The sequence below is a fragment of the Corvus brachyrhynchos genome, unplaced genomic scaffold (genome assembly GCF_000691975.1).
Source record: "Corvus brachyrhynchos isolate BGI_N302 unplaced genomic scaffold, ASM69197v1 scaffold514, whole genome shotgun sequence".
In the NCBI taxonomy this organism is placed as follows: domain Eukaryota; kingdom Metazoa; phylum Chordata; class Aves; order Passeriformes; family Corvidae; genus Corvus; species Corvus brachyrhynchos.
The window spans coordinates 2,957,718-2,972,587 of record NW_008238319.1 but is presented as its reverse complement, the minus strand read 5'-3'; the positions used below and the strand labels follow the sequence as shown (position 1 = coordinate 2,972,587).

General features: G+C 40.7%; 1 protein-coding gene across 1 annotated transcript in view; it reads right to left on the bottom strand.

Moving 5' to 3' along the window:
- DHX32 (DEAH-box helicase 32 (putative)) overlaps positions 1–13,331 on the bottom strand; it is a 23,420-nt gene extending 10,089 nt beyond the window's left edge. Inside the window, 7 exon segments of the mRNA XM_017733870.1 lie at positions 1,764–1,922; positions 2,038–2,137; positions 4,275–4,520; positions 6,352–6,681; positions 6,684–6,726; positions 8,337–8,527; positions 10,183–13,331. Coding sequence (XP_017589359.1) covers positions 1,764–1,922; positions 2,038–2,137; positions 4,275–4,520; positions 6,352–6,681; positions 6,684–6,726; positions 8,337–8,527; positions 10,183–10,452 — 1,339 coding nt within the window. The 5' untranslated portion in view covers positions 10,453–13,331.
- Positions 13,332–14,870: the final 1,539 nt, after the last annotated feature.

The following is a 14,870-nucleotide window of genomic DNA, read 5'->3' as shown; positions in this document are numbered from 1 at the left end:
GTGTAGGGATCAATCTAAAAGTGCTACTAGGAAAAAAAGTTCACTGCCTGCTCCAAAGTGGAAAGCAAGCCAGTGTGTGATGTATCCTGGGTAAAAGAAGAGCTGTGCTGGATCATTAAAGCTCTCTCTCAAATGTTTAATTGTGTAGGACAGGAAGGAGACAAGGAAATTGTGCAGACTTTCTCCTCTGCTTTCAGAGGACTCCTGCAGTGTTTGTGGGAGTTTTCCCTCATTCAGGCAGTTTGTCCAGCATTCCTCACACTGTTCAGTAGTTCCTAAAACGGTTCAGTACCTGGATGGGGCACTCTTGATGTAGTTAGCAAAAACTTTTTCATATTTAATGTCCATCCAAGTAAAGCCCATACATTTATCAAATGCATTTTTGACACATCAGAACAATGCTTTTCTTCAGCTGCATTATCCAAAAATACAGCCAAAACTTAGAACTCCTACATCTGTGAAACCCTTAAGTGCCTCTAGCATTTCATGCTCTCTCCCCATTGCACCTTTAAATCCAAAAATGCCAAATGCTTTCCCTAATAAAATTTTACTAATTCCTTCTACAGTTCAAGAACAACTTTCTTCATATCCAGGAAAAACACAAATATGTTTAAGTAGATTTTTTTAAAATAGTAAAATACATTTAAATTTGAGTGGAAGCAAACTGTATTCCATAAGCATTTTCCATGCAGTTTTTGTGGATTAAGCACAGGAGGTGACACTCTCAAGGCCAAAAGACTCCAGTTCTCATTGGTTTTGAATTACCATCAGACTGACCATGTTTTTTCTGATTTCTTTTAGGCATGTTTCTACTAAACAAGCAGATGAGGGAAAAAGTAGAATAAATTCTTCTTAAAAATTCCAGTTAACTATCTATTGCAACATCCAACAGTGGGGATTAACACTTTATTACTGATTAATTACAGTGCACAGCACATAGAAGAGAAGTGATCATTCCAATTTTGTGTATGTGCACGAGGAAAGGCAGGACAATACAAAAGTTTTTCTTGTTTGCACTGGAAAATTATCAGAATGAAGCCAGCAATCCCCAAACCAATGAAACCAGGACTATTTCCCCTCACTTTAATGAGTTTCAAAGCAACAGCAGAACTTGCAGTGGCACTTGGGTTTTGTGATAAGCCAGAACAGAGGAAAATATCCTTCTATAGAAAAAACCCTAAATTATGAAGTCAGGGGGAAAAACCAGGCAACTTCCTTCAGACCCTTACCTCAGAATTCAGTGTCTTCCCTGCTTAGTACTGAAAGTGTATTTGGGTTTATTTTATAAGGAATATTGTCCTTAGGGGGCAGCCCATTGTAAATTTGAGGTGGGAGATGCTGGAGGATAAGGAGGAAGCTCATTTCTTCCACACACGTCCCCTAGGTAACAACAGTGGTTTATTTGGGTTGTAAAATTTTGATTAAAGGAATATATTCTGTTGGATATCTGTACAATGCCTCGTACAATGGGGAACAGATTTTCTTTGTGGGTTGCAGGAAAATAATATGGAACCTAGATGAGAAGATATTTGGAATATTGACTTTTCTTTTTTTAACATTCCAATTCCATTCAGATACTTTATGGTCTTTTTTCTAAGTGTTATTGAGCTGAGAACTGCTGTAGCAGGTAAGTGGTAAAAGCAGGGTGATATTATCACAAGTCCTTAAATAAAAAACGGTCCTGTGAGCAACAGGGCAAAATTAACCCGTAAATAATTTCTAAAATAATAATAAACATATGGCAAATTGGTGCATCCCCTCACCTGGGCTGCTGATGAAGTCACAGTGTGCAAAGCCTGCTATGTCCATCCTCTTCAGGAACAGGACCATGCTGGTGAGGTTGGATTCCTGAACTTTGGCTGGAACTTGTGGCTTCATTTCCTTATAAGTAAATTCTTCAGGATACAAGCAGAAGATTTTCCCTGAAAGAGAATTCAGGAAAATTACCTTTTTTAAAATGCTTCCTCTGCGTGTTGCCACGTTGGTTGTATTAATAATTTGAGCTAATGGATTTAAATTTTGAGCTAATATTTCTACCTGATGGAGACATGCCCAGAATTTGTTTATGCATCTCTGCTCGACTTTGGCTGATAGGCTGGGTTAGAACAGAGTCTGCTCTGATTCTAGGATTGTACACCTTTAAATGAAAGAGATACCAAGCATCAGATAAGTACACAAGGGCTGCAAAAATATGAATGGTCTGCACTGAATTTCTCTCTAGTCATTTTACAGAAAGGGCAGTAACAGTTTTCATTTCTTTTTATTTCAGCAGCTTGGACAGGAGAGCACTCAGCACCCTGACAAACTGACAGATGTTTTGCAGTCACGCTAAGTGTGCTCTAAGATAAATGTTTTTTTTCCTGGAGAAATGTACCTTACTAAAGCAGAAAATGGTCTCATCAAAAAACCCATCAAAAAATATTATTTCTTTCTTCCAGTGACAGAATATCAACAGTTTCTCATAGCATTTTGTTCCCCAACTCCAGATTTTTGTCTTAATACTGAAACCTGGCAATCTGGAACGGGGGGCAAAGGCTGTATTAGAGATATATGATGCCATGTTTTATATTTTTCTTCATTATGCTTTATTTTGATTAAGCTGAGGAGCTGATTCACTCACTGCTCTGGCCACAAGCCTGTAGTGTCCAGCAAGACATAAAACTGCCTGGATAAGGCAGCTTTCCACTCCTGTCTTTTGAGTCAACTCTGTCTGCTTTAAGCAGGGTTTTCATTAAAAAAGATAAAATATCCTTCAGTGCAGGGAACAAATTTCTTTTCCTGCAGGTAAATTGCTGATATATCCCAGCTGCAACACTCAGGTGGGATTTTGGTCTGCACAAAACTTTGCCTCTTCCCTCTGTGCTCAGCTGCCTTTGAGCCACAAAGACTGAATGAGAATTTGAACTGGTGAGGGAGGAATAATCACAGGACTAAACAAAATAATTGAATTAAAGGTAAAAATTACATCACTGATAGAGGTGATTTGATAGATACCAGGACTGTTGGATCTGTTTTGTTCCCATTGCTTTGTATTTTAAATTAACAAAATTTTTAATTCATTGAATTTCACTTTGGGCTTCAGGTTATCATGGAAATGAAATTCACTTCTGTCATCCAAGAAAACTGCAGCTGTAGGAATAAGTTTAAGAAGTAAGCATGGTCTAATTGAAAACTGCTTTTAGGCTCTTTGTCCTTGCACACAAAAGTGTGACTTTTTTTTTAGCTTGCCTTGAGACTGAGTTAGTTTATAATTCCCAGTTTAAAACCGTTTAAAATGACAGATTTTTGCAATGAAAATGAAAGGTACTGGTAGTTCATAAGCTTTTCCCTGAACTACTTGCAAGGCCAATCAAGGATTAATGATCCCTGCTCCAAAATTTTAGGAACACCTAACTACAATTTTGGTTATTCCACCTTGTTTTATTGAAAGGAACTGTATTATGTTGTTTCTTTTGCCTGTTACTGGAATATTTACTTTAAGTAGGAAAGTTACAAAGCCTGTAGTAGTGCAGCTCTCCAGTCCATGTTCCTACACAGTTACTCATTCCCTAGAACATCACTTTTGTTGAAATAAAAGAAATGAGAGATTTCTTTTTTTGCAGCTGCACTAATCCTTCCCAGAGTGGAAAACAAGAACTGAGGCCAAACTTAGAATGAACTGTGGAAGATCAAGTATTAATTAGATAAATTGCAGCATTTGGAGGTACTTGGATGGGAGCACATGTCCAGGAGGAGCACAAGCAGCTTTAAAAAAATAGAAATTCCCCCTGTGAGCAATTACTAAGTCATTAAATAAGGGATGAGATTAATCTACTAAACCAGGAGATCTGCCAATAGGTGCCCAAGAACTGATTGTATTTTGCTGTATCTGTAAGATACTGAAAAGAGAGTTATGGCTGAAAGGCCAGAACTCAGGTGAGAGGTATTTTGCAAATGAATTGTCATTGGTTTGGTGCCCAACTGAGTGGCAGTTTCAGCTGGGAGCGTTCACCTGGCTTTTGAAACTTCAAAAACTGATTTCTGATTAAAGTTGAGAAGTAATTGTGATTTCTTGCTGGGTTTTCACATGACATGTCCATGAAAATGATTTAAAGTCTATTAATTTGCTTGTTAGAAATCTCATAGAACCTGTGCTGTGAAAGAAGAGAAAAACATGTGAGCCTCCAGAAGCTATTTGCATTAATCTGAGCTGCACAATTCCCTTTCCCCTGCCCTGCAAAGGCCCTCATGCAGAGTTTATTTTTGGCAAAGTGCTTCTGGTTCCCTTTACTGACCTTTCTTCTCTCCACACCAACATCGATGACAAAGGTCACGTTTTTAGTCCAGATCAAAGATTCTCCAAAGCTGGTGGTGAGTAGCACTTTCCTCCTGTATTTTTTGCAGCATTTCTGTTTGTCTTGAGTTGGTTTGGGAGTCAGGTCTTGTTTTGTGGGGTATAAAGGGATGGGGATGAGTTCTCCAAGGTCAGGGTTTAAATTGGACTGTTCCTGTCTGATCATCTGATAAGCTTTTTCAATTTCCTGTAATCAAGAGAAATACATTTTTCCTCATGAAATTATTATATTCTTAGTCCAATTACAACACCTCAAATGATCAAAATACTTAGAAACCTGCCTACTTTCCCTTAATTATTATACTTAAGAAGATATAAGTATTGTAAAGGTTTGAATTTTTTTCCCCTCATGATTAATAAACTCTATCAAGATTTAATAAAGTCAATAAAATGTCCTTAACTTGTGTTGATGGGACATCACCTTTAAAATAGTTCACAAATCCAGGGGTTGGATATGAATTGCAAAAGTTTTTGTTGTTGGTTTAGGGTTTTGTTATTGAGGGGGTTTTTAATAAGAAATCATTTATGTTCTGCACAATTTTTTGAAAGGCACACAAAAATAATTCATGGGCTTGCTCAGTCTGAAAGGGAATTTTTTTAAAAGCATTTTTATTAGCAAATGTTTTGCAAAATTGAAAAGCCAGACTGAGTTTCTCTTTGAGAGTGGCACCACATTTACAGTAGTTAGAGGTTGAAAGTGCTCTATAAAAATTGTTATAAAGATACAAGAATGACATGTAATAGCAAGGCTGGCAGCAGGGCAGCTCATAAATCCTGATGTTCTTGGTTAATTCATATTTTTGTTTAGTTTTAAAGACAGTTGAGTGCTTGGGAACAGTGAACCATTACCAATATGATACTTTAAATCACAGTTAAACAAGAATTCATCGGATGTTCTGGTTCATAATGAGTCTTCTGTTCATTGTGAGGGAGAAAAATGAGTGATCTCTTCTCAGCAAAGAACAAATTCTTATTTTAGTTTTGAGGGTAATCTGCCTGTCAAAAAAAACCTTTTAAGCAGAAATAAAACTTTCTTCCCAATCCTTTGATATGGAAAGGGTGTGTGTTTTTCTCTGACATTACCTCTTGTAAATAAGGGGACTAACACAGAGAATTCATTACTTCATCATTTGTAAAAGTTGTGTCTATGAGGTTTAAAACTGATTATTAACATTATTAAAAGTGTTTCATATCCATCCCCCTTTTTACAGTGAAAAGCAGCAAACATCACCTGGGTAGTTTATGGTAAATTATCTTTGCTTGTGAAAAGTCATTATTTCCTGGTGAATTTGTTGTTCTAAAGCAGATTTAATGACACACAGTGGAAGATTGGGGATTACAATCAGGATAATAATAATAATAATAGAAATATTTATTTGATTGTCAGATTGCTTTGACAGCTATAAAGGACCTGCTGGTGCAGTGAATTTAGGGAATCACTGCTGTCTGCAGAGATTCAGAGGTGCCACTATTTAGAATGGCCAAGCCCATGGAGATTCCTGGGTTTTCTTTCCCACCTCTGGAGTGACATTTCCCTCTTGCTGTTGTGCACACCAATGGATGGGAAGTGGAATCCAAATGGAAAAATCTCGTTGGGATGTTTAAGGTAAAAACATTCCTGTGCAGTAGGACACTGATGGAGACTGGACCTGTGCCCATGTGTCCATTGCCACAAAACAGGGATAACACCAAGTGTGGGATGCCCAGTGCCAGGATAGGTTGCAATGTATTAAATCCCTGCCCTTGTGGCCTGTGCCCCTGTGTGCTGCTTTTTGCATCACAGAAGGATGGTGGCCTTTCTGTATAGAAAATGTATATATTAGTTACACAATATTTATATGTTATATAGATATTTTATAGTGTTATGGATGCCATGACTTCTTTGAAGGAAAACCCTGAAATGATAAAACCTGGTGGCACATCTGCTGTCTTAGCTCCTGGCAATAAGATATTTATCGGTCAGATAAAAGCACACATTTCCTGATTAAAATCCCAAAGAGAACAGGTTAATAACTTACTTGCTCACATGCCAGGAAGATGACAATGTCCCCCTTCTCTTTGGTGTGGTGTATCTCAAAGAGCAGCCTCAGAGCAGACAGGAAGGGGTCCCTGTGGATGCTGCAGGAGTACACGACCTCAGCGCGGTGCCTGCTCTGCACTCGGATCACCGGGGTGCTGCCACAGAAATCCTGCAGGGTGCTGGACATGTGGGGGGCAGTGAGGATCACCAGCCTCAGCTCTGCTCTTGCTCTCAAGACATCTTTCAGAAGGCCAAGCAGTGCATCTGTTGCCACAGTCCTTTCGTGCACATCATCCAAGACAATGACACCATAATGGTTCAGCATAGGTGCGTGGACATCATTTCCCTCTGGAGCATCTCATCTGTGCAGTACCTGCAGCACAGATGCACAAAACTCTACCAAGCTCTTGGAAATTATTGTGAGAAATTAATTCAGTTTCTTGGGGGCAGCTTGGTTCTTTGTGTTCCAACAAGAAAGATTTGATAAGAACAGAGAGTACTTTGCAGACACATCACAGCCTCAGTCACATGTTTAAATCCTTCCTTAAGTAGCTACAAACCCGGTGTGATTCAATACCACTCAGTGGCACGGTGGTGGAAAGGATGCTCCAGGCAAAAGCAGAAATACTTCTGCCCTAAAATCATAACCTATTCATCTTCCAAACTATCTAAGCATATCACATGCCATAAACAATTCCTGAGCTAGGAACTAATCCTTTTAGAAGAGGAAAAGAAGGTGCACTTGAGGCAGAGCCTGAACCAAGATGAGCAATTAACTTATACCAAAAGGCCCTTCTCACTTCTATCCCTGCTGCTGGAAGTTTTTTAAAGGATATTATTTTTGTTGTGTTGCTCAGCAGGACTTGGAATTCTTGAAGCAGGTTTTGATGTCTGAGAGGAAGGGATTCATCTCCCTCACAACAGGAGCAGCTGCAGGAAGTTCTGCTGCAGGATGAGGCTTAAGGAGTTCTCCACGGAAAGAGAAAGGACAGGCAAGAGGAAGAGTGGAAATTGATTTTCAGAAGTGGTGAGTATCCTCTTCTGCACTGGAAACCAGTAGCTGAGAAAAAAGCTTGTGATCTGGATATCATAGTTTGTGCCTGCCATATTAAGGACCCAGAGAAAATAACTCTCATAACTTTCTGGGAGGCTCAAGAGCTGAATCCCTGTGTTGCTGCCATCACCGGCCTGTACTTACTACATTAAGTGCATTTCTTATCTCCCAAAAATCCCCCTGGATTCTATTTTCCTCTTGTTTCTGGGTATACCCTCTTTTAGCCATGTTTTTTGATTGCTTTTGAATTTTAACCTTACTTTGGGAAAAATTATCCTATGTTCTCTTATGGTAATGAACACTCCTGTATTGGAAAATAGAAAAAAAAGAGTAGAGGAAAAGAAATAGAGGTTACTGAGGTGCTTAATGAAGTTTTGCATGGACAGTAACCTTGACCACTTAAATCTCTACTTTGATTTAGCAGACAATATCTCCTTTAAGCCTTTTAGTTCTTATTGAGTCATCCCAAAATCTCTGACGAGGAGACTGAGGGAAGAGCTTATTGCAGTCTAAAACTTCCATGTGAGGGGAAAAAGTGGGGGCGGGTACTGATCTCTGCTCTGTGGGGGTCAGGACTGAGGGAATGGCCTGAAGTTGTGCCAGGGGGGATTTAGGTTGGATATCAGGGAAAGGTTCTTCCCCCAGAGGGTGCTGGGCACTGCCCAGGCTCCCCAGGGAATGGGCACGGCCCCGAGGCTGCCAGAGCTCCAGGAGCGTTGGGACAGCGCTGCCAGGGATGCCCAGGGTGGGGTTGTTGGGGTGTCTGTGCAGGGCCAGGGGCTGGAATGGATGATCCTGGTGGCTCCCTTCCACCTCAGTACATTCAGTGATTTTAAAATACTCTACAGCTTTGACCTGCAGCGCTGTCAGCCGCCATCTCCTCCAGCTACACCTTGGCCCGAAGGCCTCCAACCCCCAAACGCACCAACCTCAGGATGGTTTCAGCGGTGCCGCAGCTCTCCAAAGGCACGGAATACCCGACCTCGTGGCCGAGGTTGACGTCCATCTGGTCGGCCACGCGCAGGGCCAGCCCCAGGGCGGCCTGGCGGAGCACCTGCGTGCACACCACGGCCCTGCGGGGCCGCACGGCCAGGCAGTGCTCAGCACACCACTGCGGGACCTGCAGGGACACCAGGACACCAGGGGTTAGTGCTGGACCTGCTTAGCTGGGACTGGAATTCCGAGCAATTGGAATTCTTTCAGCCCCATGGAACAACTCAATCAAGCTGGGCGCTCGCTGCTCGCCGGCGGCTGCGCCACGCACGGGAATTATCAATGTCAGCACCTGGGATCTCTTAAATTCTCACCAGGGACTGGAAGGTTTATCTGGGAATTGTTCCGCTGGACTCAGGCGAGTTGGAATTTACTGCGGAAGGGGCAGAAGTGGCCTCTGGGGAGCAGGTGACAGCAGGGTCACTATGAGAATGTGCCGATGGATCCAGCGAGCTCGGTGCTGTTGAGTTCCGAGCTGGCTCAGCAGCAAACCTGCCCCTGCTGCTCCATACCCATGGAAAACACGTCCCAGGAAAAACAGGATTTCAAGCTGACAAATGTCACAGCCAATATCTGTAATTTCAGATGAATTACTCTGCAAACAGAGATAACTGAAACTGAACTGCTGCCGGAACTTACACAGCAGCTCTCTGATTTATATATTTACATAACATCAACACTAGAAAATATTCATGTGTTGTTGTTATGAGAAATTAAAATTGCATTATAAATACTATTTTAATGGACATATTAGGTTTCAAATCCTTCATTTAAACTAGGTGCATCAACCACATATAATTTATTTCTGGATAGTTATATGCTTTTCTAGAAATGCTTAAAAACCAAGCAGCAATGTGCTACATCTTATTAAAGGTTCAATACAAATTTCCTTGTTAAAGGGCAATTTAAAATCTAACATTTCTTAGCAAGTTGTTTACTATTACACAAGTTTTTTGTGTGTAAATTACAGTCAATAACAAGGGGTAAATTCTTGGCACTCCAAAAGTTATTCCAGGCCCCAGGTGGGTGTGTATCATTTTTATTGGAATGTAGGAATTTTCAGGGAGAAGTGTGATGTCTCTGGTTCAATATGTGATCTCTAGAAACGTCCAGCATTGAAGTCTCTAGGATATATGAAATGCCCTGCAACAGTAAATATCCTACAGCTTTACCTGCAAGAAAGTTTTCTCCTGATCCCAGTCATAAACAATAATATCTTGGCTGGTAACACTTGAAAATTCTTGTCTGCTCACTGTGACAACAGACCTGGGTTGTTATATATTGTTAGAGCAGAATTTCATAGTCCTGGCTGATATTTGTGTGCTTAGACTCAACTGAGATCTTGGCTTCAGTGATGTCTTTTAACATGAGTTTTGTAAAGTAATTTTGTGCTGTTGCAGAGAACATTTGCTCCTGGCTGAAGGGAGGGAAAGACCATTAATTCTCCCTGAGAAGCAGCCCTGCTGATTTCAGTCCTTCACTCCCTGAGAAATTTTTTCACCTTCTGACAAACCCCCTGTATTTCTTTCCTGATACAGCACCAATCAGAACCAAAACTCAAAGTGGAAATTCTTTTGAGTACTAGAAGAAAGTTATTAAAATGTTCAATGTATCTTAAATCTGTATTTGACCGCATTAATCTTTATTCACTTTCTGTATTTCACTTTCCCTCTCTGACCTTAATACTTGGATCACAATAGTTATAGAAACTCTGCAATTCATACCTCATTAAATGTTCTAAAAATACATTTTAAAACCCCCAACCAAGTCTGTTGTACTGACCTGGGAGCTCTTGCCAGTCTTAGCATCTCCTGACACAATCACAATTTGATTATGAAGCAAACTTTCCATGAAAGTACATTTCTCCTTCCATATTGGAAGCTCTTCTCTCTCTTTCATCAGTCTATAATAACGGGAGGAGTAAGGCAAGCCATCAAAAGGATTAAGCTCTAAATCTTCTCCACAGACAAGTATTTCCTCTTCATCCCCATCGCTGCCGTCGAGTAGTTCTGAAAAGCAGTGGTTCTCTGGAGAAAAGGTTAAAAACTCCATTTTTCTTACATATATTATTCCCAGCAAAAGCACATTAGTGATGAAAGGAGTCCTTTGTGTGCTGATTGATCATTCTGGCCCTCTAAACCTGAGCAAATCCATTTTTCCTCACTCCAGGATTAGTATTTCACAACTCTTGGGTTTAAAAGTTCAGGCTCGGAGTCCAGCTGCCTTTGTGGTCTGCTTGTCCCACTCCGGGTGGTTTAACAAGCCCAATGAGCCTCGAGAAAATATATTTTTAAAAAATCACCCAAAATCTTCCAAATGGCAGTGATGAAACCAAAAAGATGTTAAAGAGAAGCTGAGCAGCTTTTGCACTTCAGCGTTAAGCCCAGCCCACGAGTCCCAGTGTTTGCTCTTGTCCAGGCTGGGGAATAATTGGGAAGAGCAGCTGAGCCTGACCTTTGTGGCTGCTGTGGGAGGCTCTGGAGTGCTGATTGTGATTGCAGGGCTGGCATGTGGGAGCTAATCCCGGCACAAAGCCTGCACCCCTGGGTGCTGCAGCAACGGGCAGGGCTCTGCCTTTGCGCTCTTTGCAGGGTTTAACAAGTCAGAGTGTCACAGGCTCTTTTTATGCACCCTGTGGATGAGCCCAGAGGTGTTGGGAGGCTCAAACAGCTTTTGCCACAGTTAAAATACACTTAAAACATTAAAAAAACCCAGAGTGATGTCAGTTCTAATCCTTCAAGGGCACCAGAAGTGGCCTTGAAAGATGGTGGAAGAAAAAAATTACTGATGTGAAGCAACTCCAACTCTGAGGACTCAAAAGCAACAAAATAGTTTCCTAATCTTAGCTGAGCTCTACTGTAAGACAAATATTAAATAACACTTTTTGTTTTAGCTCCAGAGGGAAGTTTCCTGTTGAACCAGGATGCTGATAATGTCCAGTTTTCATGCTCAGTTAGGTCATTCAGCTGGATTTGGATTCTGTTTTTCCTCTGACCTTCATGGATCCCTCTGATCCGCCCTCTGGTTTGTCTGATTTTGTGTTACTTCCCTCCTTGTTTGTTGTTGTAAACTCCCTACCCTTGAGATTTCTGCCTCTCTCAAATGGGTCTCAAATTACTCAATAAGGCATAAATGTCATGAGGGGATTGGAAGTTCACTCCCACAAAAGGTTTTTTTGGTAAAATTCATCTTAAAATGACATGAAAGATTTCTTTCTGGTAAAATTCATCTTAAAATGCCATGCAGCAAACACGTGAATTGCTATTATTCTGCATTTTTCTCATTTTTCACATATTTAGCAGCAGCAGCAGCAGCACTCTGTGCTCTCTGATTTCCTCATTTGCAGTAGAGGCTCATCTCCTAAAGCCTGAGAACTGGACAGCAATATTTCCTGGTCCACTGAACAAATTGGAATTGTCACACCACAGCAATTTTTTTTTGTTTTTCCTTTTTGGTACGTGTAATACAAGAAAGCAGATTAAAATGTTACCAAACCAAGAAGAACATTTACTATTTGAAAATGAAATATTCTGAAACTAATATTCCTTTCATGATAATGTTTTAACAGACCAGGTTGTTGACTGATGGACATTTTTTACCTCTGCTAAAATAGGTCCTGTAAAACTTTATTTTTCTTTTCAGCCAGGCCCTTGAGGACTTACAAGATGTGCATTTTAACCTAGTACAGAAGGATTTCATTAATTCTAATAAATAACACAAACACTCTCTGCAGATGAGTGCTTTTAGTAAATGAGGGTATAAGGTGCTTTCAAAGATTTCAATGAGAACTTTGCTATTGATTTAAATTATACATTGTTGTGCAAGTGCTGATGATAATGCACTCTAGGAAAGGAATAAATACCACATAACATATTCTGGATATTTAATAAAGACTTCTTAATATGTAGGTGCTCTTTGCAGCTTTGCTATTAAATCCTTCAGGGGAGGAGGATTTTCTGTGTGTAATTTAAAAGAATTTGGATCTGTAATACTGATGGCATTACAGAGATCTTTCTTCCCCATTTTTCTTCCCACATTTCAGCAGAAATATTTTGCAATAGCAATGGGAATTTAAGGGTATCACTTCTTCTGTTATACCCCAAGAATGTTGTTTCAATAGATGGGTTTGGATTAAATTTACTTTATAATGTAGTGAATAAAGCCTGTGAACTATGAAGGTAAAACATCGTGCCTTTTAAAAGCAGAATTGCAGTTTATGGCTGTTAAATGAGAACCAGCAGATGCTGTCAAGAACAGTTCCTCTTTCCATCCTGTTTTCCAGCACAGACTCTCTGATGCCAAACTCCTCCAGGGCACATCCAGTGGGATGTGGAACAGCCTCTTTGCAGCTGGAAGTGGAGGGGCTGCTCCTAACCTTGAATTACTTCTGTCCTGAAGGCTTTGCTAATTTTCCCTTCTAGCATAAAAACCCACACAAGATGTGTGTTGGTACATTTTGATATTTCCTCTTTCTCTTTGTGCGGCTGATCCATGACCTGATGTCTCCCCTGCACTTCAGATCAGGAGCTGGGATTCAATTTGAGCTTTGTTTTTCCTAATGAGGCCAACCAAGGGCTGAGTTTTACCTGCCCAGACAACTGAGGTTAGTCCTTGGGATTGGATTATCTTGCTGAGCCTCTGTTTTTGCATGATCTGAGACTGTTGGACTCCAGGGGTGTGAGTGTGTCCAGGATCAGGAGAAGCCCAGGCTGGATCTGGACCTGCAGCTCATCATCCACAGCCCAAGGCAGGGGCTGCAAGGAGGAAAGCTGGGAGAGAGCTACATTTTGGCACATTAAATCCTCATGGAAGATGTTTCCTGAGATAAAAGTGGGGCAGGGAATGGGACAGGGGTCTCCTAGTGCATAATAAAGCTGATCCAGTCACCTGTGTGAATAAAGCAGCTGCAGAGACTGCAGGGGCAGAACCTGAGGTGAGAATGTCACTGTGATTTATGGAGTCCTGCTGCTGCAAATGACACTTCAGGAATTTTTGTTGTTGTTTTGGTTGCTTTTTATGCTGCTGTGAATATGAAAGCTTGGTGCCTGGCCAAGAGACAGCAAATAAATGTGAAAAAAACCCTCATTTGAAGACTCTGTTACTTGTCTCTTGGCCACGGACAGCAGCATTTAACCTTGCTTACACTGTAACTAAATTACACTTTATTGAGCAAACTGTAAAACCAAACCAGAGAATTTTCACCAACAAGAGAGGCTGCAGCAGCACAGATGTGTCACACTCCTATTGTGTTTTAATTTCCACTTAAGATCCTGCTGTCTGGTAAAATATTACTTTTGCATTACTGCTCTTAAAAGTTCTGACAGCTAGTGATGGATTGGGGTAGAACAAAGTGTTTCAACTCAGGATATTAAAAAAAAAATCTAATTTTAACTCACTGGTTGCCCAGTATTGGATGGAAATGTAATAGGAATTGAGCTGAAATTGTGCATGTTTATGCAATGTACTTGGCTGGGATGTTATTCCAGGACCTTCAATCCCAGGTCAGCTCCAGGAAAGAATTGGGATGGACTGGCTTAGTGTGAAGCACTGTCTGAATGCCCTTAGTGTTCAAAATTAGAAATAAAAGACAGCTCAAACCAAGTTTTCTTTGTGTATTACCATATTCATCACCACATTTGCTCAATAAAACCATTGGTTATTTCATTATCTGCAGTAAAGCTGGGTTAGGACACCATCCACAAAACTGTCAGCCCCACAGCAGATCTGTGTTTTTATTCCTCATTTGAATGAGGACAGAAAAAGCAAACTCGTAGCTCTGGGTGCCTTTTGCAAGTACATTTTTTCCTGAGCTGTTTCAGAGAATGGCTTTAAGCACGCTTTAAACACCAAGACAATTTAAGACAGATGATAGGAGGCCTAAGTGGAATTTTATTCTAATTTATTAGGGTGGGTTTTTTTTATTTAATGGGATATCTTAATCTGTTTTCTATTCTCTTGCTGTTGTTTAGAAAAGCAAGACCAGCTCTGTGTTCTCAGTTCATTAGTACAATATTCGTGTGTGCTACAGGCTTAACGCTTTCCAGAGCCACAGGAGGAGGGAGAAGTAGAGACAATTCACAGGGAAGAGAATAAAGAATATTTTGAATTTGGATTAAAATGAGATGAAGAGTCAGCTAAAACAGTATTAGTACAGTTTGTTCCAGATGACAGCAATGAGGGACAAGGAGTTTGGGTGGGGGCCAAAATGTCTGGTGGGGCAGCAACAAAAACTGGAGCTGTAGCAGGGCAGGGAATAGGGAGACATTGGGCTGTTTGAGAGAGCTGCTTTGAAAGCTGGTGAGAAACATTCTCTGGAAGTTTCCTGGTACAAGTTGGGAACTGTATCGGTGAAGATACTGCTGATGTGGGGGTGTTTTTCTGTGAAGGCAGAAATATTTTCACAGCCTGGAATGTGAATTTGTGGATTTTGAGGAAATAAAGGGATGTTGAGTGGTGAAAGAGGAAGGTGC